The sequence below is a fragment of the Ursus americanus genome, chromosome 15 (assembly GCF_024610735.1).
Source record: "Ursus americanus isolate L20-20 chromosome 15, mUrsAme1.1.p, whole genome shotgun sequence".
NCBI lineage: Eukaryota > Metazoa > Chordata > Mammalia > Carnivora > Ursidae > Ursus > Ursus americanus.
The window spans coordinates 35,638,741-35,663,963 of record NC_142141.1 but is presented as its reverse complement, the minus strand read 5'-3'; the positions used below and the strand labels follow the sequence as shown (position 1 = coordinate 35,663,963).

The following is a 25,223-nucleotide window of genomic DNA, read 5'->3' as shown; positions in this document are numbered from 1 at the left end:
AGGCCCAAGCCCATGGCCAGTAATAGCAGGCATAGGCCCTGCCTGTGCCTCTCACCCTGGGGGTGAGCCAGACCCAGTGGGGGAGCCTTGGCTAGGTTTAGCTCTGGGAACAGCTCCTCTGACAGCTTGAATAGCCTCTCCTTTTCCCTCCTGGGCACACAGATCCTGAAGTTAGGGGCCTGCATCCCGCCTACAAGCTGCCCCCTTTTACCTCTTCCTCCCTCGCCCTCTCCTTTCCACTTCTACTCCTCTGGGTCCTTCCCTCCCAGCCTTGTTCCTTCTCCTTCCCCCACGTGAAGGCTGCCCGTGCACCTGGCTCTCCTTTCCTTCCTTGGCAGCTGCTTTTCTCCTTTCCCCGCTCTCTCCTTCTTCCTGTTCTTTTGTCTCCCAGCTCCTGCTATTCTGCAGCCCACTCTTTCTTCCTCTCTCTGCTTCCCTTCCTTTTCTTCCCCTCTTCCTCTTACCCACTTTACCCAGAAGGGAGAGAGGCTGGTGGTGTGGGCAGAATTTGAAGCTACAGTAGCCCCACCCCCCTTATCTGCGGGGAGGTGGGGGCGACACCTGCCAAGACCCCCAGCGGATGCCGGAAACCGCAGACAGTGCAGAGGCCTCTATATTTTCTTTCTTCCTGGACATGCTTACCTACGATAAAGTGTAGTGTCTGATTCAGGCACAGTACGAGGTGAACAACAATAACGGATAATGAAATGGAACACTTATAACGACATACGTAATCAAAGTTGTGTGGCTGTGGTCTCTCTCAAAATATCTTACTGGACCGTGCTCACCCTTCTGGTGATGCTGTGAGAGGAAATGCCTGTTCGGTGGGATGAAGTGAGGGCAATGACGCGGGCATGGTGACCTAGCGTGAGGCTCCTGTTGACTTTCTCACAGGAGGAGGGTCGTCTGCCTCTGGACCACGGCCAACCACAAGTAACTGAAAGCGTGGCTAGGAAGCCCACGGGTATGTGCAGGCTCCTGTACTAGAGCTTTCTTGGTTCCAGTAGGCCCCCCCAGGCTGGCAGCCCCCCGTCCGGAGCTGTGATGTGTCAGAGAGCACTAAAGCAATTTCTTCAGAGTTACCTCTGAAATTATTAATGTTTCATTTCTCTTCCTTTGCTTTTCTTATTTCCTTCTTTCTTCCCTCCCTCCCTCCCTTCGTCCTTTCCTTCCTTCCCTCCTTCCTTTCTTCCTTCCTTTTTTTATTTTTATTTCTTATGAAAACACTGTGGGAACCTGCCGTGGGGGACCAGCCAACAGAGGATGTCATCCTTGGGCTCAAACCCAATGTCATTGGGTTTGGGGGTTTGCTGTTGCCTCTCTCTCTCCTTTCTCTCTGTATCTCTCTTTTCATGATTAGAAGTTAAGTTTAAGCTCTCCTACTGTTCATAGTGTCAAATAATTTTACATTTTCTCTCCTGGGTGTAGAGTCAGCTTTGCATCTACCACAGATTTTTGTGACACTCTAACTGGCTTTATAAGCTGGCTTATTCTCTCTCGTTTTGCACATTTCTTTGAAAATGAGATTCATTTTATCTTAATTTCCTTGAACGGTCACTTCTGTGTCTTTCTAAAGAGGAGAAAGATACTGCTCTGTGGAAAAGGGTGATTCCTTAGGAAAACAAAGGGATGAGACATTAGGAAGAAGGAAATACACTTCTAAGATACTGGGAAGTCCAAGGTGGGCTGAGGGCCAGAATTAAGGAGAGCCCGTCTGGTTTATGGTCTTTGCTCTCTTAGCTGTGTGATCTTGGGCAAATCCTTGATGATTCCCTTGCATCGTCTTCCTCTTCTGTAAAATGGGAATAACCAACCCTTCTTCATACTCCCTGCTACTTCATGAGAATTTGGTGAAGATCTTGTAAAACATGACACTGGAAGGTAATTTGTAAAAAAATGAGCCAAAGCCTTATCCCTAGTTCTCCAGTCCCTAGTTCACCAATCTCTTAAGGTCGTGGCTGAAGGAGTGGGAGTTCTGGGGCAGATTGGCTTCGGATAATGAAATCCTGGTGGGCTTTGTTTGGGATTGTTTTCTCTGCCTCCCTTGGAGAATATCTAGGGTTATTCCCAGCTGTTCCCCACATGGCCCAAGACCTGCTCTTTGGTTTCCAAGAATAATTGGGCGCAGTTCAAGTTTCAGCATACTGCAAGGACTTCTCAGCAGTGCCGAGGCCAATCACAGTGACAGCCAGCCCCAGGCAGGCGACCACAGGGAGACACCAACCCCAGGCCATGACAGGCAGCTCCAGACCTGGCCAAGTGCGTGGGCAGCCAAGAGGAAGGGGCTGACAAGTTGTTAAATGTCCCATTTCCAGGAGCTGGCTTCCTTTGTATTTTCCTGCCCTGTGGTGGAGGGCTGGGGTCAAGAGAGCCTTATACCATGTAACCTCCATTTTCTGTTCTATCTCAGCCATCACAGAAGCCATCGAGATCCCACAATTTATTGGCCGCAGCTACCTGGTCTACGACAACCCAGATATCCTCAAGAGGTAATAAGTTACAGTGGGCACCTTCCTTATCTCTGCAGGGATCGATTTCTCAAAGTCTTTCCCAAGACTTTTCCTTATCTTACTTGCCAGAGATAATTCTCAGAGAAGGCTTTTGAGCCATGGCCTCGGGGGGGGGGAAGCCCCCCACAAAATAAACATAGAAACTAGAACAAAACAAACAACAAAACCAAACTAGACTTGAAAAGTACTGCCTTTCAGACAACACTGTTACAAACAACCCAGACCCTTTCTGGTCAAAGGGCCTGGAGAGAGGAGCATGCCTAGCCCCAGGGTTTCCAGTATCCGGGCTTTGAGAAGCAGTGAGAACTTGACATGCTCCAAGCTGAGGTTCTGAGTGTGATTCCCACCCCCTCGGGGGGGGCAGTTAGCTTCGTGCTGTCCTGTGGCCATAGCGTGCAGCCCTGCCTGGAGCCAGCAGCGTAAGTGCCCCCCCAGCCCTGCCACCAGACAGTCTTCAAGTCCATGGGCTACCTTGGTCTTCCTCGGCAAAGCTCTACGATCTTCTTCAGGCTCTGGCCAGTTCAGTGAGGGGCTTCTCAGCTCTCCTCATGCGGATACAAAAGCCTGGTCCAAGGAGATGCCCAGGTCCTAGCCATGGCTTTTCTTGCCTGGTGGCAGAAGCTCCTACCCCTGCTCTGGAGTCCAGGCTCCTGGTTTGGAATCGCGTGCTCACATGACAAGGGAAAGGCTGGCCATAGTTAGAGTCCTCACGTTAGCCAGACTCATCTGTGGTGCTTCCACCTTGCTCTTCTCTCTTTCTTTTTCCTCCTCTAGTTCTTTGTAGTTTATAGGGTGCCATCCCCCACCCTCCCACCAGCACCATCATTCTAGAATTTTCCTTCTTCTTCAGGTTGATTACATCTTAACAGACTAAGGCAAAGCTTTAAGCTAAAGGCACCCAGTTCTTAGGGTAGAGTTTGGGGGCTTTTCAAGGAACAAAAGTGGTTGAGAGAAATTTTCCCAGGGCATTGGATGTACCTGGTAACTCTGAAAGCACACCAGACGGACATCACTTTATTTCTTTAATCGCATGTTGTATTTATCTAGGTTGTCTTTGCATGGAGCCTTAGACAAAATAGATTCCCAGCCCAGAGAGAGCTTCTTCCTTCTTCAGCCCTTTCTCCCCTAAGATGCAAGGGCATTCAGTCTCCAGAAAACAAGACCTTGTGAAAGGGGCGCAAGCCTTCAGCCCCCTGGGACTTAGTACGAGGCACCAGGTGGTTTGGGGGAGTAGAGGAGTTCGGTGAGAATGGGAGGTACAGGGCCCCAAACCAAAACAATTGTGTACATGCGTGTACGTGCACGTCTATATGCATGTGTGTGAAGCTGCAAGTAAAAGTTGAGATCAGGGTCTGTTTCAGTTGAATGCCTTTGGCTGCAAGTAACAGAAAACTCAGCTCAAATGTCTTCAACACGAAGGGCATTTATTAGATCACGTAACAAGCAGTCCAGACTTAGACTGGTTCCTGGATGGATTAATTCAGAGATTCAACTGTATCATCAAAGACCTAAGTCTCTTCCATCTTCCCACCTTGTTATCCTCAGGATATTCTCCGGCGGCACTCTGTGGTTATAAGACGGCTGTCCATAAGATGCTCATAAAATGGCTATACGTCAGGGCAATATTCAGTGGAAGGAAAAATTTTTTTTCATGCAACTCGAAAAGAATCTTTCCTAGAATCCTTCTGATAAATTTCCTCTGTGTCATTGGACAGTATCAGTCACGTGCCCACCCTTAAACCAATCACAGCAAGAGAAATGGAGCCATTATGATTGGCTTACGCTAATCAGTGTATCCAAAGCGAGTGAGGGAAGGAAGGACCCCGGAGTAAAAGATAGAAAAAAGCAGGTCTCTAGGGAGTAGACCAGGACTGGATTCTCTGCACCTGGCCTGGTGGCAAAGTCACCATTACAGACCCTCCTTCTCCCTGCTTCACTCTGAGGCCCTGCATGGGGAAGGTAAACTTGGTCAGGTTCTGGGAAGCCTAGACAAGAGTCCCCTCCACTGTTCACTGTAGATAGTCCCCGCGTTTTGATGGTTCGACTAACGACTTTTCAGCTTCACTGTGGTGCCAAAGGAATATGCATTCCTTAGAAGCCATACTTTGAATTTTGAATTGTGATCTTCTCCCAGGCTAGTGATGTGTGATAGGATCCTCTCTCACGGTCCTGGGCAGTGGCAGTGGCCGCCGCTCCCGTGCAGCCCGACCATCACGAGCATGAACAACCGATGCGCTTACGACCATTCTGTTCCCGTACAACAACTATTCTGGTTTTCACTTGCAGTATGGTATTCAGTAAGTTACCTGAGATAGTCAACACTTTACTAGAAAACAGGCTTTGTTTTAGGTGATTCTGCTCTAGTGTAGGCTAGTGGAAGTGTTCTGAGCACATTTAAGGTAGACTGGGCTAAGCTACGGTGTTCAGTAGGTGAGGTGTATTAAATGCATTTTCGATTTAGGATATTTTCAATTTATGATGGGTTAATCGGAGTGTCACCCCACAGTAAGTAGAGGAGGGTCTGTAATGAATACACTCTGCAGCTCCTGAGCGGGTAGGTGAGACAGGGATGGTACAAGGGATAAGAAAATAGAAAAGGAGACTTTCCCAGTAGTGCCGTATCAGGAGCAATATTGAATTATGTTTACTGTTATCTCGCCTTTTATTTAAAGACCTCATGCTCGCTTCTCTCCTTATATCAGGTGAAACCCTGTTCACCTTAGTGAGACTAGATTTCTGAATTAGTCTGTTCCCAAGAATTGATAAGAACCCATAAGCGTGTGATCCTGTCCCCAGCCATGGCTGTAGGGGTAGGAGCTGACCTGTGTAAGCACCCCTCCGTTCCTCTCAGCTTCCTGTTCCTCTCCACCCTGCCTCCGCCCTAGCAGCTCTCAAGACTGTTATCCCATCTAACCACCTGCCTTGTCTGACACTCTGCCCCCTGTCCAGTCACCCCTTCTCTTCCCTCAAGGATAGTCAGTGCCAGAGCGGGCCATCCCTAGCCATGACCATAGCCCAGAGAGCTGCCAACTTGAACCTCTTGGCAATTATGGAATGAGGAACGCTATTCCAAGGCCCCTTGCGGGTGGGACAGGAAGGAGGGAAGACTGAGGTGTATCTTGGATGTACAGCCTCGAGGCTGGCAGTGGCCAGAGTCTGGCTAATCTGTGACTCATCAGGTGCCCTCTTGTGGAGTTTCACCACGTGTGGGGAGGGGGATACTGCTACAAAATGAGTAATCCAGAATTTTAGGCCATCATATAGCTTGTGGTGGTGATGCCATTTTTAATTTCCTGGTAGTACGTGTCAGAAATGCCAGACTACCCTTCCACCTGGCTCCTCGGGGCCGGCAGACAAAACTGAGACTTCTCAGAGTGGACGTTGGTGGAGACTGGACTGGTTGATCTGTGGCAATTGTTTATGGATTTTCCCCAGGGTATCCGGATCAAGATCGAATGCATTCATGAGGTTTAAGACAACTGCGAAAGATGGTCTATTGATGTGGAGAGGAGATAGCCCCATGAAACCCAACAGTGACTTCATTTCCTTGGGCCTTCAAGACGGAGCCCTGGTGTTCAGGTAACCCCTCGCCAGTTGTCTTCAGCGTCACCTTGCGATCTTTCGCAGACAGTGCTGATCATGCCCAAACAGAGGGATGCCGAAGTAAGCCAGCTCCCAGTCTGCTGGAATGGACTGTTGCCTGAAGGTCCAGGCTTATTTGAGGCTCCTGGTGTTTCTTTCCAGCATCCACCTTCTTAGAGCATCAGTCGGCAAATTTTAGCCTGAGGGCCAAATCCAGCCCATCACCCATTTTTGTAAATGAAGTTATGTTGGAATTCTGCCATACGCATTCATTTATATATTATCTGATTATTTTCATGCTATGGTGGCACACTTGAGTAGTTTCAATAGGGACTCTATGGCAAAGCCTAAAGTATTTATCATCTGGCCCTTTACAGAACATTTTTTGACCCCTGTTCTAGTATGTTGCTGCCACATGCTCCCCACTTGCAGATTAGAATGTAGTAGAAAGAGGACTTTGATAGTGCTGAGCGTGGATGTGAGGACTCAGCTCAAACTAGCTCAGAGAGATGTGAGCAGCTAAGGTCGAGGGACCTGCCCGTAAATTCTGAGTCTGCTCCCTGTTAGCTGTGCGGCCTTGGGAAGGAGAATGCCTGCCTTCCAGTCTCTCCCCGCAAAGCACGGACTCACGTGTCAGTAGATCAGCCCAACATTTGGATTTTTGTAAATGCTTCTTGGGTGATACTGATAAGGCAGTCCTGGAAGTTCTAACCTCTTTTGAGTGACTTGAGACTGTTCCCAAATTTGTCAAATGGATAGCTGTTACCTTGGAGCAAATGAAGTAGATAAAGGATTACCTAGACCACCTCTCCCCACCACAGTGGGCGGGCTGGCTTACATGACATGAGAAAGTTTCTGTAGAGATTGTGATGATACACCCTTGTTTGAGGTTAGAAATAACTTGTCCAGACCCACGATTCTCAGAGCAGGGTCTCTGGACCAGCAGCATCAGTGTCACCTGGAAACTTGTTAGAAATGCAAATTCTCAGGCCCCACCCTTGGCCTACTGAACAGAACAGCTCTAGGGGTGGAGCCCAGCAGTCTGTTTTCACTGTTTCTCCAGGTGATTCTGTGTTCTCTAAGGTTTGAAACCCCTGCCTGGTCTCTAGATGGTCTATCTGCTCTATGGGGGTAGGAATTTCTCTGGCTTTTCCTTCTTTCAGTCCCCCTCCAGGGACTAGCACAAATTCACTAAATATATAGAATCAGTTGGAATCAAAAACAAAGATGACTGACCTGTGGAAAAGACGAAGATTTAATTCTGGGGCTTCTGTGGATCATGCACGGGGATTACTGACAGCCTGAGTAGAATAATGTAAGTCTTTTCAGTTTGAATAAAAGGCATCTGAGAGGAAATGTCACTTGTCCAACATCACGCTTGCCCCTAAACAGCAGAGCGTGCTGAGGGACGCAATCCTGTGATCATCGGGGACTTGTGAGAGACCGTGTGGTTGAAGGCTCCAGGCTGGCCGGTGGGAGCAGCTCTCCCCGTCTCGGCTCCCTTTCCCCCCTTGGCCCTGAGGTCAAACACAGAGCTCTTCACACCCCAGTTTCAGGCTGGCTGCCGCGAAGCCATTTTCTTGTGGTTTTCCTGTGGTTAACCTCACCAAGGCCTCAAGTACTTGATTGTGCCCAGAAAAGGGAACTGAAACAGTAGCTCAGCCGTGGGTGGGAGGCCCAGCTTCCCCCCTAAACCGCCGGCCCCGGACAGGGGAACTGTGCTCAGGGCCACCGCGCAACTCCCACCGGCTCTGGACTCTCGCAGCTGGCCAGCCCCCACTTCCCACACCCCCGGGACACCCTTCTGACAGCTCCCCTGCATCCCAGACATTTTTCTTCTGTTACCAGTTCTCCCTCAGGATTCTGAAAACGGGCCCGGTGTGTTTCTCTTAGCCTGGAGTCGTGGCTGTGTTGTGTGTGAAGGACGCCCGGCTTTGCCCCCCACGGAGGCAGACGTCTGCGCCCGCCGGGTCCCTGGGCCTGGAGCTGCGGCGTCGCTGCCTCTGCTGCGCTTCCTTCCTCTGGGCTGTCACTTGCCGCGTCCATTCACCCTGCACAGACGTGGGAAGCACTGCGGGAGGCCGGACATGGAAAGGAGTTCAGATGCAGGCCTTTCGTTTGAAATGTCCATGTACAGAGTCAGTGCGGGGTGGGGTGGGGGACTGGTCTCAGAGGTCGATTCCTGGGACCCCCCCAGAGATTTTGATGGCCCAGGGCCTCGTGGGCACCAGAATCCGATTGGAAACGATCAGGAACCAGGCCCTAAGAAACAGGGTCTGAAATGGTCACCTGCCTGGGCTTTGGAGTCAGACATGTGCCATTTCCATGGCCACATGACATTGGGCGAGTTACCCTGCCTCTCTGGAAAAACTAGAAGCAAACAGTTGTGTGGACTGAATGAGTTAATTCACGTGAAGGGCTTAGTGCAGGGTCTGGCCTATCCAGCTGTTAGTGGTACTGATTATTAAAACTGTTACCTTGGAGCAAATGTTTTCTGGGTGTCTATGTACAAGATTAAGTAGAAGAAAGGGAGTCAAAGTGTTCAGCTGAGTATAGTTTGGGTGGTTTTGTTTCATTACGTTTTATGATTGTGTATGGGGTCTAAAAGCCAGTGAACAGGTTTGTGAAAACCACCTGATTGACAGGCTTCCCACTACTTCCATGTGACCTTGGTAACATTTCCATGCAACAGATGAAAGGAAGAGATCTGACATTAGCAAAATGCCCTGTGCTGCAGTTCAAAGGGGGTACGACTAAGTTGGCGGGGGGGGGGGGGGTCACCACATGGAGACAGCCACGTGGTTTCCAAAAGACCTCACCTGGTCGCCCTTCCTGGCGGCCCACCTCAGTGCTCAGCCCCATAGCCTCCTGTGCACAGCAAGTTGAGCAGGTAAATTTGGATCAGAATAACAAAGTCATGCTAACCAGATTCACAAGGCATTGATAGAGAAGCCAGACATGCTTTCATCTGTGCATTTATTCATTCATTCGTGCATTTATTCATTCATTCGTATGTTTCTACCTTTTCTTTTTAAACTGAGGTATAACTTACATGGAGTGTAGAAGTGTTAGGTGTACAGCTTGATAACTTTGAAAAATTTTTAAACATGTAGACACCTGTGTAACCACCACCCAGAACAAGATAGAGAACATTTCTCACACCCAGAGAGCTCCCGCATGCCCTCTCCCAATGCTGGTAACCATCTGTTCTTGGTCTTTATTATTTTTAAAAAACAAACAAACAAACAAACAAACAAACAAACAAACAAACAAAAAACCACAAAGAGATATTGCAGGGTGACAGGGTGTCTGGGGAAGCAGGAGGGTAGTTGGAGGGTGGGATAGAGTGGTGGGGGCTGTTGGAGAGTCAGGCCGTGGAGAGGCCAACTGAGTTGCCTCCCCAACCTCCACCCCCAATGAGGGCTAGATTCCTGGCTTCTAGGGTCATTGTTGACTCCCTTGAGCACGTTCTGGCTCTTTGCATGAACAGGAGCGTTACCAGGTTGGAGAACAGAAGAAAGCCTGTCTTTTGTCCAAACACACCTAAAAGGTTTCCATTCACTGGGTCACAATCATGTTCCAGTCTAGCGTCCCTGAGATTATCCCCAAGTCACCTTGATTCTGAGATCTGGGTTTTCCTGACCTTTTTCGTTACATATTTACAGCCCGTTGGTTCACTCTCACACATGACTACTCTTCCAGAAGAGGCTTGATGAGTTTAACTGTTGGTGGCAACTTTCCCCTTACTCCTGGTTCCTCCGCATATATTGTCAACCTCGAATGTGAGCTGCATTAAAGACTGCATATATTGGGGTGGTGGGGTTGTTTGTTTGGATCTTACTATTGCCATCCTCTTTTATGTACTATTCCCTACAGTCCTTTAGGGAAGGCATTGTTACCCCCATTTCACAGATGAGGAAACAGTCTCAGAGAGATGGGGCAAATGGCCAAGGTCACAGAGTTAGTCATCGACAAGACTGGGAATCAAGGCAGGCTAGTCTAATCCAATGCCCATGCTCTTTGTACTGCCCTGCTCTGCCTTTCATTCAAGCCACGCCTGGTGATTCAGCTCCATTGTGCCAACCAGCTCTCAGCCCTGCTTCATCCTCATTCGTTTCTTCCAAAAGTTATTTGGCCACTAAATAATTAAATCTGAAAATCCCACCTCCAGGCTGCTTCTTACAAGGAGACAATGGATGTGGGAAAATTCATTAGGAAGCCCTAAACTTTTCAGGATCAGAGTGACAGCTGTGTTTCCTAGCTTGTCAGGTCACCCAAGTTGTGTGCTTGGTTCGGTATTAATGGGCTGGGTCACTCCTTGGAGCCTCCATGATTACAGAAAGGACCCATCATGCTTTCCCTGGGGAAAGCCAAGTGCTTTCTCTTCTTGCTCCTTTCTCAGAGTAAGTGCATGGAAGAGCTCAGTAACTAATCCAGGTTTCCTTTCAACATTCCTATTTCTTGGCCGATGAAGTCACGGAGAGCCATGTCCTCTTATAAGTTGAGGAGAGAGGTGCCCTGGTGGAACACATTTTCTTTGAAAAGCGTGATTATGTTAGGCTTTATTACATTATCAAGGGGAGGTCTAGGCAGTTGGCCCAGTGCCCAGCCTGGAGTAGTCACTCACGAAATATTTGTTGAATTGAATTAAACTAGAATTATTAAATGAGCACTGGACTGAGAGGGACATTTCTCTCTGGTAAACAGCACGTGCACATCTTCTGAGACCTGTAGGGTATGAGGGCATCTGGAAACTGACGTAGAAAATACAAAGTTCCTGAGGGGGGCTGGTATCAGAGTAACGGGGAGGGAGGAGCAGATCAGATACCAAGTTCAGTCCTATCCATTAGCCTCGGGATTTTAGGCAGATTCTTCTGATCTCTTTGGGGCTCAGCCCACTCCGCCGTGTTCTGTTTTCCTTTGTTTTTCAGAAAGTGAAAACACATGTATTAGTTTCTGAGAGCTGCCGTAACAAATTACTACAAGTTGGGTGACTTCAAACAATAGAAATGTATTCTCTCAGAGCTCTGCAGGAGAGAGGTCTGACACGCGGGTGTTGGCAGGGTGGGTTCCTTCGGTGGGGGGGCTCTGAGGGAGAATGTTCTATCCCTTTCTGCCAGGTAGTGGTGGTTGCTGGCAATTCTTGGTGTTCCTTGGTGTACGGATGCACCATTCCAATCTCTGCCTGCATCTTCATGTGGCGTTCTTCCCTACGTGTCTCTGTCTCTGTGTCCCCCAAATTTCCCCTTTTTTATGAGGACATATTGGGTTTAGGGCCACCCTAACCCAGGATGACTTCATCTTAACTAATTACATCTGCAAAGACTCTCTTTCCAAATAAGGTCACATTCTGAGGTTCTGGGTGAACATTAATTTTGGGGAGATAGTATTTGACCTAGTACAACACATTACAAATGATGAAGCCCTTCTTGCTCCTGAGGCTGTAGGACTGATGCTTCTGTACACGGGGCCAAAACAAACCCACCGACAAACACCTTGAGGACGTTGTGCTGAATGAAAGAAGCCTTTCACAAAGAGACAAACACTGGTTCTACTTCCGTGAGGTATCTCAAGTAGTCAAAGTCACGGAGAGAAAGCAGAGCGGTGGTTTCCAGAGGCCAGGGAGAGGGTGGATGGGGTGTTGTAATTTCAGGGGTGTAGAGCTTCAGTTTTGCAAGATAAAACGAGTTTTGGACATTTCTTCCACAGCAATGTAAACGTCCTCAACACAACCTAACTTACCCTTGAAAATGGTTAAAGTGGTGAATTTTGTGTTACGTATATTTTACTATGATTGGAATTTAAAGAGAACTTTTTTTTTGTTTGTTTTGGATCATTCATGGCCTAGCCTGGAAACCTAATGCTTTTTACAAATAATTGTTTTGTTTTGTACTAAGGAAACTGCATTCTGAGTTCCAAGGAATATTTGCAATGACAATCGTTTGTGGTTGCCTGTCTGTCTGTACGTGACTTGATTCTGTCTGTTTCTCTCTCGTGCTGTTAGCTACAACCTGGGCAGTGGAGTGGCCACCATCATGGTTAATGGCTCCTTCAGTGACGGTCGGTGGCACCGAGTCAAGGCTGTTAGGTGAGTCCCCACCACAGGCTGAGACAGAACCGGAGCCCAGCAAGAAGTGGATGTGCTGTCCACATCCCTGTGGCCCCAGTGTCCTGCTCCCCAACCGGCCTGGCATCCTACTGCTTCTGACCCGGGTCGTTCAGGGCGTTTTGTGACTAATTTTCCCCTTGCTTTTCCCGAACACCGACAGGCCAGAGAGCCTGACCTTCCAAGTCTGTGCTCGACAGAGATCTTCCAGAGACAGAACTTTTTGATGGCTAAACTGGAAGAGAGCCTTGCTGTCTTGTGAGATCTAGATCTACCCTAGTGGGATCAGATTTCAGGGCCGGTGGACTTTGAGGAAAGCTTCAAATCTCACTGTGTAGGCAATTGTCCACTATTTTTTTTTTTTTTTGACATTTCATTACCTGAGCTTTAGAAGCTGTGTATGCCCTGCCCCAGTGACCTTTCTCCCCCTTCACAGAGGTCACTACCGTGACTTCTGATTAACTTTGGGTGAATCGTTCCTTTAAAATTAGTTTTAGTAACCTCTGTCCATATTCTTAACAGTATATTCTGAGAAACCAAAGAACAGGCCCAAACTTAGCTCTGTAAAAAAATGTCAGTCTTGCCATGTTAGATGAAGGTTCCAGGAGTTGAGCTGAATAAAGTCTGTGGTTCAGGTTCCCTGAGCATTTACCATAGCCCTTCCCAGGGAGGTCTGTGGGTGAGGTCATGAGTGAGGCAGGGGAACCATGGGGCTACCATGGTCAGTTTCCTTCTCAGCTCACATATGGGCTGTGGGTGGAGTGGTCTTGCTGGACCCCACTCTCCCGTCCATTACTTATTACCTTAGAAGTTGATACCATGTTTTTTCAAACCTAAGAGCCATTGATTATAAGGCATAGCCTCATTTCAGAGATGTAAAAAAACAAAAAATTCTTAGATGAAATAAAGTGGGGGGGAAATGGAATTTTTTAGAGTAATGGTAAGGGGGTGGAAAAGGCAGGTCAGGCAAGGCAAGCTGTTGGGGGCATTGCCCATGACAGCATTTAGGAATGAGATTCTAAAAAAGCATATCCGAAGTGGGGAGGCAGCGTACGTTCTCGAGGATGAGGGCAGAACACAATTACCTCTAAAGCTCGTTACTAGAAGAGTTCCTACCTAGATGTGAGGCCTGGCCAACTGGATTTATATTATCGTATCCTCCAAAAAAGGGTAGAGCCAGGAACCTCTGGAAGGTGAAGGAAGGGCTAAAAGCGGGAAGATTGATTTCAAAATATGTACTTGAATTTACTTGAGGACTTAGAACCCAAGCCCCTTTTCTATCTCATCTAGCTGGCACACTACCCTTTCCCTGCCCATGGGAAAATAACGCAAGGCAGTTCTCTGGAGAAAGTAAAATAAGGTTCTGAGCTGGTGGCACTAGGCATAACTAAATACTGGACCACTGTGTACTGTATAAACTAAATAAATTAAAGCTCGGGACTGTATGCACACTCATACGTTGAATATTAAGAACCCCATAATTCTTCCCTCAGTGAGATTCCGGAATGCTGGGAGCCAGGCCTAACCCCCACAGTAAGGAAAGTAGAAAATTCAGGTGTCCCCCAAGAAAATGATTGAGCCAGCTCCCAGTACTACAAAGCCCCAGTCAGCAGAACCCATCCTGCTCACAGAGCTTCCAGTCTGCTTTTTAGTGCTTTTCTTCTTTTTTAAAGATTTTATTTATTTATTTTAGAGAGAGTGTGCACACAAGTGGGAGGAGGGGCAGAAAGGGAGGGAGACGGAGAGAGAGAGTCTCCAGCAGACTCCCAGCTGAGCGCAGAGCCTATAGTGGGGCTCGGAATTGGACGCTTAACCGACTGAGCCACCCAAGCACTCCAGTGCTTTTTCTCTTCACTTAACTGTGAAGCGGCAGTCAGGAATCAGTAGGCATTTGAAAAAATCTCCGATGTAAAAGATGGATAGCAGAACAAATCAACATAACAAAGCAATTTGAAGGAAACAGAGACTTGAATGAAAAAAATGATAAAACATATTACTACTGTCAAAGAGATAAGAGAGACTAGTGATCCAAGAAACAAGAACAGTTTGCTATAAAAAAGGAATATTAGAAGATCAGTAATGAACTCCTAAAAAGAAAAACAGTACAGCCTGGGTTGGTACAGCCCTCCAAGAGCCATACAAACAGCTGGTTTTTTGAAGAAGGTCCCTGGGACTAGATAGTGTGGGAAACCAGCTTAGAAAATGGCAAAGCCCTTGCCACAGATGAACCCCTCCACTCCACTGTCCTCTGAGTCACTTTTGGGCGGCGACTCTCTGGGTCCTTTAGAAACTTCTCAGCCATTCTTTGTCCTCCCCTAGAGTAATCCTTTACCTGCTTCATTGCCTTCCCGTTTTGCTTAGAATACTGTTCAAACTCACCCCGTGTCCCCATGTCCCCACCACTCTTCCCCTTACAGTTCTGTTCTTCTCTGGCTCCCTTCAGGAGAAATGCCCTTCACCATCTGCTTCTGGCCACTCTCCTCCCACCTCCAGAATTCTCTATGCCCAGCCTATACCAACCCCCTATCTTTTCTCTCTTTGGCATTGCCACTTCCTGTTTGCACTACTCTCCTCCTTCACCTGACCCTACCCGGCCTTCGAAGCTCATCTCGGACCGAATCTCCCTTGAAGCTTTCCTGACCCTCTCTCCTCCTGTGTTCCGCAGCATCCTGGCATTCCTCTGCCGTGGCGTAGTGTGACACAGTGTTGTCACGGACAATTTGAATTTTTTTTGTTTGCTTTGGGAAACCATAAACTCCTGAGGGCCAGGGATTTTTTTTTTTTTCACTTTTGCACCTCCATCATTTAGCATAGTGCCTGGAACAGAGTAGGTACCTAAATACAGTTTTATTAAAATGAATGAATAATTGAATCAAGCACCAACGATGGTGGTTTCTACAGGGACGGCCAATCTGGAAAGATAACAGTGGACGACTATGGGGCCAGGACAGGCAGGTCACCTGGCATGATGCGGCAGCTCAACAGCAATGGAGTTCTGTATGTGGGTAAGTGACCTTTGACCAACTCTGAATTCCGCCAGTGGCTTCTTGTTAGGCCTCCATTTGTCATGGTGGGGTTCCCCCAAAGAGGTGCACTTCCCCGGATCAAATACTAGGAAATTGGGAAGCTTGCCAGATAATTCTGTTCTTCCATTTTCTGAACTTCTGACTCATGGCTGAGGGGGCAGGAAGCACTTAGATGCTTTTGTGCTTTGGACTGATCCACCAGGAAAACCACGCTTTTCTTGTTTATAGAACAAGAACCTGCTTAATATAGCCCCAAAAGTTCCCTCTGAGGAAGGAGGAGCTTTCTTGTTACCTCTCAAAATCAGAATGACTAGTATTTCTGTAAATAGTTTGGAAACCGCTACTGCAGACACATGCACACGAAAATAGATCTCTATCCAAATGATATTTCCTAAGAGTGAACTTAATTGAAAGCTTTCAGTATCAGTGTCTTTCTTTCGGTTTAAGATGACATCACCTTTAACTACCTGCTGCATTCCGTTGATGTTATACAACGTTTCGCAATTGCCCAGGCACTGTTTGGTTTCAAGTGGTCAGCTGGGTCAGCGGTTACACGTGAGGTGGGCACTCTGGTGGAGTGTCAGGTCGATACGATGTTCCTTCAAGGGTTATTATGAATTAGACCGATGCTCTGCCCTGAGCAGTCGGAGGGGTCACAGCCCTCACTCATCCTGTCAGCCGAGGGACACCTTGGTCAGTAAACACTCGAGTGTCCTAACGAGACCGGCTCCCCTTTGGCTCACCCCGTCTCCCTCTTGCTTCCTGGCAGGTGGAATGAGGGAAATCGCGGTGCAGACTAACAGGCAATACATGCGAGGCCTCGTGGGCTGTGTTTCTCATTTCACGCTGTCCACCGACTACCACATTTCCCTCGTGGAAGACGCTGTGGATGGCAAAAACGTCAACACTTGCGGAGCCAAGTAACACCAGCTGGCCTTGCCCAAGGGACACAGCCTTCTATGCGGAGACTCCCCGGGGCCCTGCGACCCTGTCCTGTGCCATCCACAGAGGCCCGGGGACCAGGTGTGTTTCTTCTCATCAAGGAGAAAGTACCCCCTGATGAGAAACTAGAACCAAGACAGGAGTCCCTGAGTGGCCTTTCCTGCTGACACGCTGTGGGCCAAACCCAACGGAATACTCTGTGTAGGAAGCGTCGGACTTTGTCTATTGAATGTGTAGGGGCTGCCAGAGATCACACATCACTGCAAATTCCAGAGCCCTTCTGCTGCGGCTCAATGACTATGTTGTGATTCATAGTGCATAAAAAAAGAAAGGAAAAAAAAGAGACCCAAAGGGCAGTATTAAAATACTTCCCTCCTTCCCTGACTCATGACACTTTTACTGACAGCAGAATGACTATCTGACCTTGAACCTTGAATTTCTCACCTTGGCCCGTGAATTATTAGGATTAATCCCTTCCCTCCTCAGTGGCTGGTTCAGTGTGCTCTGACATCCCATGAAAATCGGGAGGGGGGGAATCACGGTTATACTGCTGCCCCCCCCCCAAAGTTTACCTTTAATGGAAAATCCCTACTTTTTGTAATGCAAATCGAAGAAAGTGGGCACCATGATTTTGTAGCTGTCTTTTTGTATGTGTATATTTTTATAGCTGCAGATTGTCCACGTGGTATACTTTTGCAAGTTTGTGCGGACAACCCTGCATTCTTTGCACACTTCCTAAAAATTGTCCCCGAAGAGACTTGTTTGGGCCCTTCGTGGCATCAGTTGGCGTGGGGTAGCTGTCTTGGGTGGGCGGCTTGGGGAGGCTGACTCTTCTGCGGGCGATGTTGGCGGCTCGCAGAGATGAACGTGAAGCTTCCCAGATAAGCAGAGTAACAGGCACGCGCGTTACCGAGGAGGGCCACTGTCATTTTTGTTTTAAGAGGGAGCTTCTGTAGTGAACCTGAATAAAGGAGATGAAGAAGGCTAGAACTCATGCATTCAGTCTTCTGTTCATTTGGGGGAGATGTTACTGATGCCTGCGGAAGCCGTGTCCACAGATGGACACCGATACGATTCATCACGAGCTGTAGACGCGATCCCTGCAAGTGGAGTCTCACAGTTGGTGATTCCAAGGCTGTTCTGGGGCAGGGGTGCCCTCAGCATGGTCTGAGCGTCTGGGCGAGAAGCAGAGAAGCGGGGTGCTGCCTCTGAGCCGTCGGCGGTGACCCTGCAGACAGCTGGCTCACTGGCACATCCCCAGGACGGCACTTGCCAAGGGAAAGGTGAGATGGACACTGTCCCCGAAGAGGAGGGAAATAGGCTCCGAATCACATAAGAGCCTATAATTAGTCCGTCAGGACTCGACCCTGGTGTGTGCAGCCTGCGTTCAGCGGAGACTTTGAGCTTTGGGCAAAAGCACGGCGGTCAGCACTTTGAGAATTCTGCAAAATGAATAAATAAACTAGAGATGTTCCCCTCGTGCTGCAGCCTTCTACCTCCTGCCTTGGGGCCCTCCAATGATCAGGATCCTCCCGGGGGAGGACAACAAGCACGATGGTAATAAGGACAGTGATCACACCAGCGACAGTCCTGGTAATTCCTTTGCTCCTCCGGATGGCGGCTGGGGAGTGCGGTTTGCAGGAAAGCCACATGGTAGAAAGTGGGGTGGTTTTTTTGGTCTTTGTTTTGTTCCCTAGTTCAGTTAATTGCAAACTCTTCCTGCTCATTCGGCTTAGAAAATACAGAACTATCGTATTGTTACATGTGTTCCTGTACCCTTCGATCTATAGTCTGCATGGTTTCCTGAACTCTTCCTGGACTTTATGTCTTTGCACAATTTTTTTGTGCTGCTTCCTCAGCCCAGCATATTCCATTCCTTAATCCGACATGTCTGTGTTCTCTATCCCCTTCAGGGAATCGATCAGAAGGTTCTGCGTCAGGATGTCTTAGAAAGCAGGTTTTGCCACCTCCCAAGCACTGTTGGCTGCACACCTCTTCCCTAGAGACTGCTAGGACCCGTGCTTCCCAAGATCGAGTGGGCTCACTTTCATAGCACAGTCTGAATCCATTTCCTCCAGCCAAAAAAACAAAAACCAAAAACCAAAACCCAACAACAACAACAAAAAACCCCAACTGCAAATAAAACATTGCGATTTTAGCAAAATATGCAGCTGAGCGGAAGCCAGAAGAGTCGTGTTGTGGACGAGCTGCTGTTCCCTGCAGGTGTTCTCTGGATAAAACCGCAATGACTCAGGGACAGGGACCTGGGAGTGTGTGTCAAAGCTGATGAGAATTGTGGGCCACTGCCCCCTGGATGGGATGCAGAAGGGGTTAGAAAGGGTGACCCAGTGGTGGGCGGGGGGCACGGGAGATCCTGCTGACAAGAGGGCAGCAGAGTAGGGAGGCCCCCACAGGTGCAGGTCACCTGGGGGCTCAGGGTTAGAGAGCACGGCAGGTATATCCCAAGCCAGGAGCAGGGCTCTTGCACCCTCCCGGTGGACAAAGCCCAGGAGATACAGGACGGATTTACAGGGGAGGTGGTGATGGGGAAACACACGGCATTCTGAAGCTGGGGACTTGGGCCTGGGTTCAGTGGCAGGAGACTGAGGCCAGCTCAGGCTGGCTCTGTGGGAGCCTTGGTGTCGTCTCCAAGTCTGTTACGTCTTGCCACAAACCCTGCGTGCTGCGCAGCCACAGAGCCTCGGGGCCTGCACTCCGCTGGAAGGGTCTAGTGCTCACAGGCCCTGGTAGTCGGCTTGGCAGCTCTGCTGAACTTGCCGGGCTTGACCACCTGGTCCTTCGGGTATCAGCCGGACCCGTTCACATGGGTGGCAGTTGGCTCATTTAAGATGGCCTTGGCTGGGCCGGTGAGGTGACTTGAGTCTGCTCCGTGTGGCTCTCATCCTCTTCGTGGGCCCAGGGGATAGGCTGACATGCCCTTCTCGCTAGAGAGGAGGGCAAAGAAACTCGAGCAGAGGCGTAAGACCTTTGACATCCTACGTTGGGCACTGCTCATGTCCCTTCTGCCACATCCTGTTAGTCAAGGTCCATTGACTGAAGTGACGAAGCAGCAGACCGCACCTCTGCAGGGGAGAAAAAATCACCCAGGGAGGGTGCAAGGTCCGGGCCATTAATGGCATCCGGCCAGCACAGCAAGGCATAGGCTGTTGAGAGAGGTGGTGCGGTCAGAGCAAGGTGCCCCCGGCCGCGGTCCTCCTGGGGGCAGGGATGAGGTCTGTGAAGCTGTCAGTGGCCTCCCAGCCAGGCAGGGCCCACGGGGCAGCCTCCGTCCCTCCTCCAGCCACACCTGCTGTGCCCTGTGCCGCCTCTTTCTACCTGTTGCCTGACACCTGGCAGCTGTGCTGTTATTCTGAGGAGGGGGGACTAGCAGGGGGACAGGATAGCTTTTGGGGAGCGGCTCTGTTGAAAGAATACTGAAGAAGTTGCCTGGGCCCTGGGGTCCCGAGAGAAGTTTGGGTAGCCAGGGAGGTCGGGGGTTCAAGCAATCCCTGTCCTGCCCAGGAGGGCTGTCGTGAAGCCCGGGTTCCTGAAAACCACCTTTTGTGCCATGGTCAGGATCGGAGAAAATCCCCCAGACTTCCATGTGCCCTAAGCGAGGTTGGCTGAGGGGGCGGGCGGGGGGTGAGGACAGGGGTGTTCTGCCGTTCCTATTAAAACTGACTTTCACAACCACACGCTTCCTCTACGCCTGGTTGCGGGATTTCTCTCAGGAAGGTCCGTGGGGTCTTCTTTGTCCCCACACTGTCCCAGAAGCCCGTGAGTGGCAGCTTGATGACCCCCGGCCGACGGGCACCACTCTGAACGGCTGCCCGGCTCTCCCACCCTCTTATTTGCTCTTCACTTCCAGACCCGGTCCCGTTCCAGCCCCCAGGCCTGAGCCAACACAAACAGGCCTCGGGCTGCCGGACGCGAGCTGCCGGGGCTGCAGAGTAACCGGTGCTTTCCTTCCGACTTCCCTCCTCGCCTTCCCTTCACCACCCACCTCATTGCTTCTCCCCCTTGCAAGCGAGCTGCCTCCTCCCTGAGTGGGAGGAAGGATCTCGGAAATGTGCCCGGAGCTGGCAGGCCCGGCACTTTCCACTTGGAGGAAATGCTGCATTTTTCACCTTTAACCCAGAAAAATATGGTTCTCAGAAAGCTTGTTTTTAGCACTGAGAGTTCCCAAAGGAAGAAGAATGGGGAGTAGGAGCGGCTCCCAGCCCATCTCAGCTCTGACGGCCAACCCCCTGCCCCCGAAGGCTGTCCCTCCTTGGGAGGGAAACGCCAGGGGCAGCCTGCAGAGGCCCAGCTGCTGGGGGAAAACAAAGGCAGAGAATTCCAGCTCCGAGGAGAAAGACAATCTTTGGGGAGAGAGGTCTGGACAAAGCATTAACCGTCCCGTTCCCTTTCTGGCCTCTTCCCGCCCCAGCCCAGTCCAGCCCGTGGGCATGGAGGCGGGGTGGGGTGCGAACCGCACCAGCCCAGCCCTTGCCGGTCCGGGTGTGCGACGAGCTTCTCAAAGGCAGGAAAGGCATCCCCATCAGAATGCCACACAAGGGATTTGAGGTGCTAAAGCCCACGCCCGAGTGCCTTTTCCCCAGATGGAGAGCGGGCGTCACTCCCTGGCCCTCACTGGGTATCTTACAGCACACGAAACAAAGCAGGAAGTAGAAGGGTCCTGTTTGGGTGCAGTGCGGCCGCGAGGCCCGAGGTCGGCAGGCATCAAAGCCGGCGGGTCTTGGTGGAAGTTCCAGGCTGTGGTTCGGAAGTTCCAGCTTTACAGGTGGCTACATTCAGGCAACCGCATGGACTGGCTTCTGGGGTAGCCCCGGTGAGTCACTACGCTCCAGCCCCACGATCACATGTTCAAGCTTAATAAGAGCCTTCCTTTGACGGCGGCCAGAGCAGATGGCATGGCCTGTTGGGCTTGGGAAGACAGAAGCTGGCCAGAAAGACCGGGCGACTTGCCGTGGTCCTACCATGAGGACACAGCCATGATGCTTCCTTATGGAACTTTCCCACCCCTTTTCCCGGCCTGCAGTCAGACGCGACCGGCCCAAGGACCCCAGGATTGTTCGGTGGCCTTTTGGGCCTTCCTCACGTTGGCTGTGATGGGCAGCATAGGCCTGTGGGTAAGGGGATTTGGACAGAGGCCAGTACCCAAGTGTCTGCTTGCCGGTTTCTCGTCAGAGCTCCAAGTCTGCCTTTTTCCAAAGTTCTCTTATCTCAAGGACTCTGGAAACAGAAACACCAGCCATTCCGTCGGAATGGGATTCGGGGACCCACAGCATGTGATGAGGTCTGGGTTTGAAGTGTTTTCCCTTCTCTCCCTCGCCTTCCCCTCCACAAATAACCTCCAGAACTCAGGGGGGTTGTTGCAAACTATTTCCAAGCAGCAGCGTGCTCCCCTGGGCCCTTGCCTAGCCCCGGCCAAGCCAAGAACCGAGAGTGCAGGACAGGCAGCAGAAGAAACTCCCTGCCACTCCTCTTCTTGCCGGCCCTTGCGGAGACGTCTTTGGTCCTAGAAAGTGCACGGCTCCTGGAGCACTTGTCTTTTCCTGGAAGGATGTGAGAGGAACACTATGTCTCAGTCTTTGGGATGAGGTGGCTGCTTTCTATTTGTCTTCGTCTCGCTGACCTGCTCAAGGGCCAAGTGGTTTACAAAGGCTTGGAAGTCTCTAAGGGTATGACCCGCCCAGTGTCCCGGCTGCCCGTCTCCCAGCAAGGGCCCAGCCCGGGGCTACGGCCTCCTGGGACAGCCCGGTGACGGGGCTGTAGCTTTGTCTTAGCTACAAGACGACTTGGGTTGCAATGTCTCTGAGAAGGCAGGCCAGGGGAGCTCAAGAAATTTGCTCAACTATCCTCATTTAGCAACAAAATAACAGGCACCCGGCCAGGGGCTGAGCTGCGGAAAGCCCTGTTAGGAAATGGGCTTCAGGAAGGCAGAGGCCAGGGGAGGGAGCTGTCAGACCGAGGGAGCCTGGAGGAGACCTGGCCCCGGCCGCAGAGGTCCTGTGTTCCCAGTGGACTTCAGCTCTCAGGGCACCCGGGGGAGCGTGGGTGTGACAAGGTGGACTATCAAATAGAGCGAAAAATGGGCCCACGGGTTGCCCGGGCCACGTAGCTACAACCAAGCTGAGTGATGGCCGATCTAGCCCCTCAGACAGGGCTGGGGAGCTAAAATGATTTGCCGAGTGTTGGCGTCTTCTTCACCGTGACATGACTGCGTCTGGCCCGGCAGCCTGAAGCCCTTGCGGTTTGTTCAGGGGCTTTGGGGCTGTTAGGATGGAAGGAGGCAGAATGAGCTGGGTCCTCACGAGGGCTGCTTTGGCGCCCCCTTCACAGACACGCGCCAGCACACATTCAGTGCGTGAGCGGTTACTGAGGGTGCGCTATGGGGGATCCAACCCCGGGATGAGACACGGGGGAGAAGATGAAGGATAGAGAGGACGGCTCCTGAAATCCAGGTGTCGGCCGGGGCTGTGGCCTCGTCGGGCGTGCTCACGGGCCACCCGCTCCTTCCAAGTCCGCAGAGACGACTGCAAGGCACGGTTGCTCCTGCTAGAGCTCTTGATTAGGCCAGGCCCACCCCGGATGATCTTCCTTTTTATTAACACAAGTCAAGTGATGAGTCACCTCATCATGACAGTGACATCGCGTCTCCTTCACGGGTGGGGCTCGCACCCCAGGGAGTGGGATGGCAGCAGGCCTGTGCAGCAGGGGCCGAGAGTCGTGGGGACCATCTTGGAATTCTGCCTACCACAGCTCATCAACCCTCAGTACCGCGCTGTGCGCCCCCGCGCAGTACTTCGCCGGAAACCAGACTTGTTTGCCTAAGACACCCCTGATGTCATCCTGTGTCTCCCATTGAAGAACGTGTCACCGTCTGCTCCTTCCCTGCGCTAGGAGTCAAAGGCTCCCAGGATAAAGGGACTTCTATTCCCAGGAGCATCAACATATGTCAAAATCCCTGTTCTTGTTCCTGAAAGTCCTGTTAACCTTGGGCCTAGGGACCCTTCCCCATGGCTGAGGGCCCAGGATGGAGTTCGGCTGTTGGTGTGGGTGCCCTGAGGACTGGCTGAGGCTGAGCCGGGCCGCTGCCTCCTCCAGAGGCCACCCAGCATGAGCCCGCAGCAGTCCCCACTCCCAGCTCCTGCTGGCCACCCCGTCATCTTAGAGGAAGTACATGTGAGCAGAACTCGGCATTCGGATGGAATCTCCGTTAGTCAGTTGGTAGGAAAAAGACCACATTTTATGGCATAGAAAAGTCGATTGCAGAGCGCGTGAGTAGAGCGTGTTAACGGCTCCTAGTGTAGGGAAGGAGCAGTGAGGAAGCTCGGGTGCTGGTTTATAGTCCCAACCAAATCAACGCCAAACATCTGTCTGGCTTTTAAAGTCATCCATTACTTAATGAAAAGTATCAACACTTTTATAAATGAATAAGAATGAAGGAATTCAATAAGGAATAAGGAATAGGAAATTTAAATAATAGATCCATACACTAGAGTGTTATACAGCCCTGAAACAACAATGCCATATCAATATTCTAGTGATATGAAAAGATTTTCAAAAATACGTTGAAGAATCAGGTTTGAAAACAGAATATACAATGTAACCCTCATATATACGCACATGTATATATATATATGGAAATGTGCAAATATTTATATATACACATTCACATAGGAAAAATATCTGAAAGGGTAACAGGAAAAGTGTTAAAAATAGCTAATGCTGTAAAAGAAAGTAGTGTGATTTTTTTCCTTTTCTTTATTTTCTAGTTTAGTGAGCCTGTAGTGGATATTGTTTTGTTCACTCGGAATATCACCCCTCTTCTTTTGGGGGACTGATCCTCCTGACTCGGAATGTGTGGTTTTTGTACAAGTGGCCTGTGAACAGAACCTCTGTCCGGCCACGTGACCGCCCCCAGGGATGGACACGTGACAGGCCACGCCCACCAGAGTCCTCACTGGGCGCTGGGAGGAATAATACCACCCCCCCACCCCCACCCCCCCCACCCCCGGCCCGAACCCTAAGGCCGTAAGCTTGGAGGCACCTGGCACCCCAGGCCCAGCTCTTTGCGGCCACCTGACCTGAGAGAAGAAAGTTTTGGTTGTAGAGAAGAGATGTGTCAGCCCCTGGGTGGAGCAGGAGGCTACGGCCCGGTGTGGCCGGGGGAACTTACCAGGACCTCCCTGCCCCACCTAGTCGATGTCTGAGAGGTGACGCAAGGCCTGTCTTCTGGAGAAGCAGCTATGCAGCTGGGGGGGAAGAGAGGTGGGGACAGAAACGGACAACGTAGTCATGCAGACTAAGAACGACACCAATTTCGAAGCGGGGAGGAGGTGCAGGTGTTGGCGGACGGTGGTAGGAGGAGGGCCCGCACCTGCGGTCACTTCGGTAAAGCCTATTTATCCTTTACGTGCGGTTGTCAAAGAGATACGAGGATCAAGGCAATTTCCTTGAGGGAGAGCAAAGCGTAACTGCAGGCAACGAATCCTTGCGCCCCTCGGGTGAACGAAGCCTCCCCCCGCCGACCTGGGAAGGAGCGTCCCAGGCCACCACAGGGAGCCTCCGTTCCTTGTCTGAGGCATGCGGGTCAGCGAGGATCCCTTGTCTTTCCGTGGCTGGACACCGGTCCCCAGGGGGACCACCTCTCTGTGCGATAAGGGAGTTCTTACACCCAGGGACAGTAAGCCATGCGTTGGCTTTTCAAGGTCCAGTTAGTTCAAGAATCCGTACCAGGCACTTGTCCTGTGGCTGCAGCGTAACCGAGATGCCCCTCAATTTCTGTGTCAAAGAAAGCGTTAGAATTGTGCTCGGTGCTTGGAGAGGTGGGGGGAGCTGCACGGAGGCGGGGTGCACGGAGAGGTGGGGGTGCTGAGGCACTGGGAGAGACTTCTCTGAGCCAGCCATGCTTAGCCTGAGACGTGAGGGTGGAGAAGGTTACCAGCTGAAGAGAGGTCGAGTCCAGCATGTCAGAGGGTGGAACAGGCTCTTGCCATGGAACACCCGTCTGGGTGACCGTGGGATGTGACCTCAGGTGCATCTGACCCG

At 50.7% G+C, this 25,223-nt stretch overlaps 1 protein-coding gene across 5 annotated transcripts in view; it reads left to right on the top strand.

Annotated features, from left to right (window-relative positions):
* The window catches only part of EGFLAM (EGF like, fibronectin type III and laminin G domains), a 178,784-nt gene extending 161,628 nt beyond the window's left edge, over positions 1-17,156 (top strand). For 3 of the 5 annotated variants that reach the window (XM_045787293.2, XM_045787296.2, XM_045787295.2), the window contains 5 exons: positions 2,411-2,489; positions 5,946-6,089; positions 12,097-12,180; positions 15,100-15,203; positions 15,994-17,156. In XM_045787293.2, coding sequence (XP_045643249.2) covers positions 2,411-2,489; positions 5,946-6,089; positions 12,097-12,180; positions 15,100-15,203; positions 15,994-16,148 — 566 coding nt within the window. In that variant the 3' untranslated portion in view covers positions 16,149-17,156. Of the gene's footprint in view, positions 1-888; positions 965-1,022; positions 1,882-2,410; positions 2,490-5,945; positions 6,090-12,096; positions 12,181-15,099; positions 15,204-15,993 lie in introns of those variants that run through there. The other 2 variants (XM_045787298.2, XM_045787294.2) reach the window with 2 other exon arrangements.
* Positions 17,157-25,223: the final 8,067 nt, after the last annotated feature.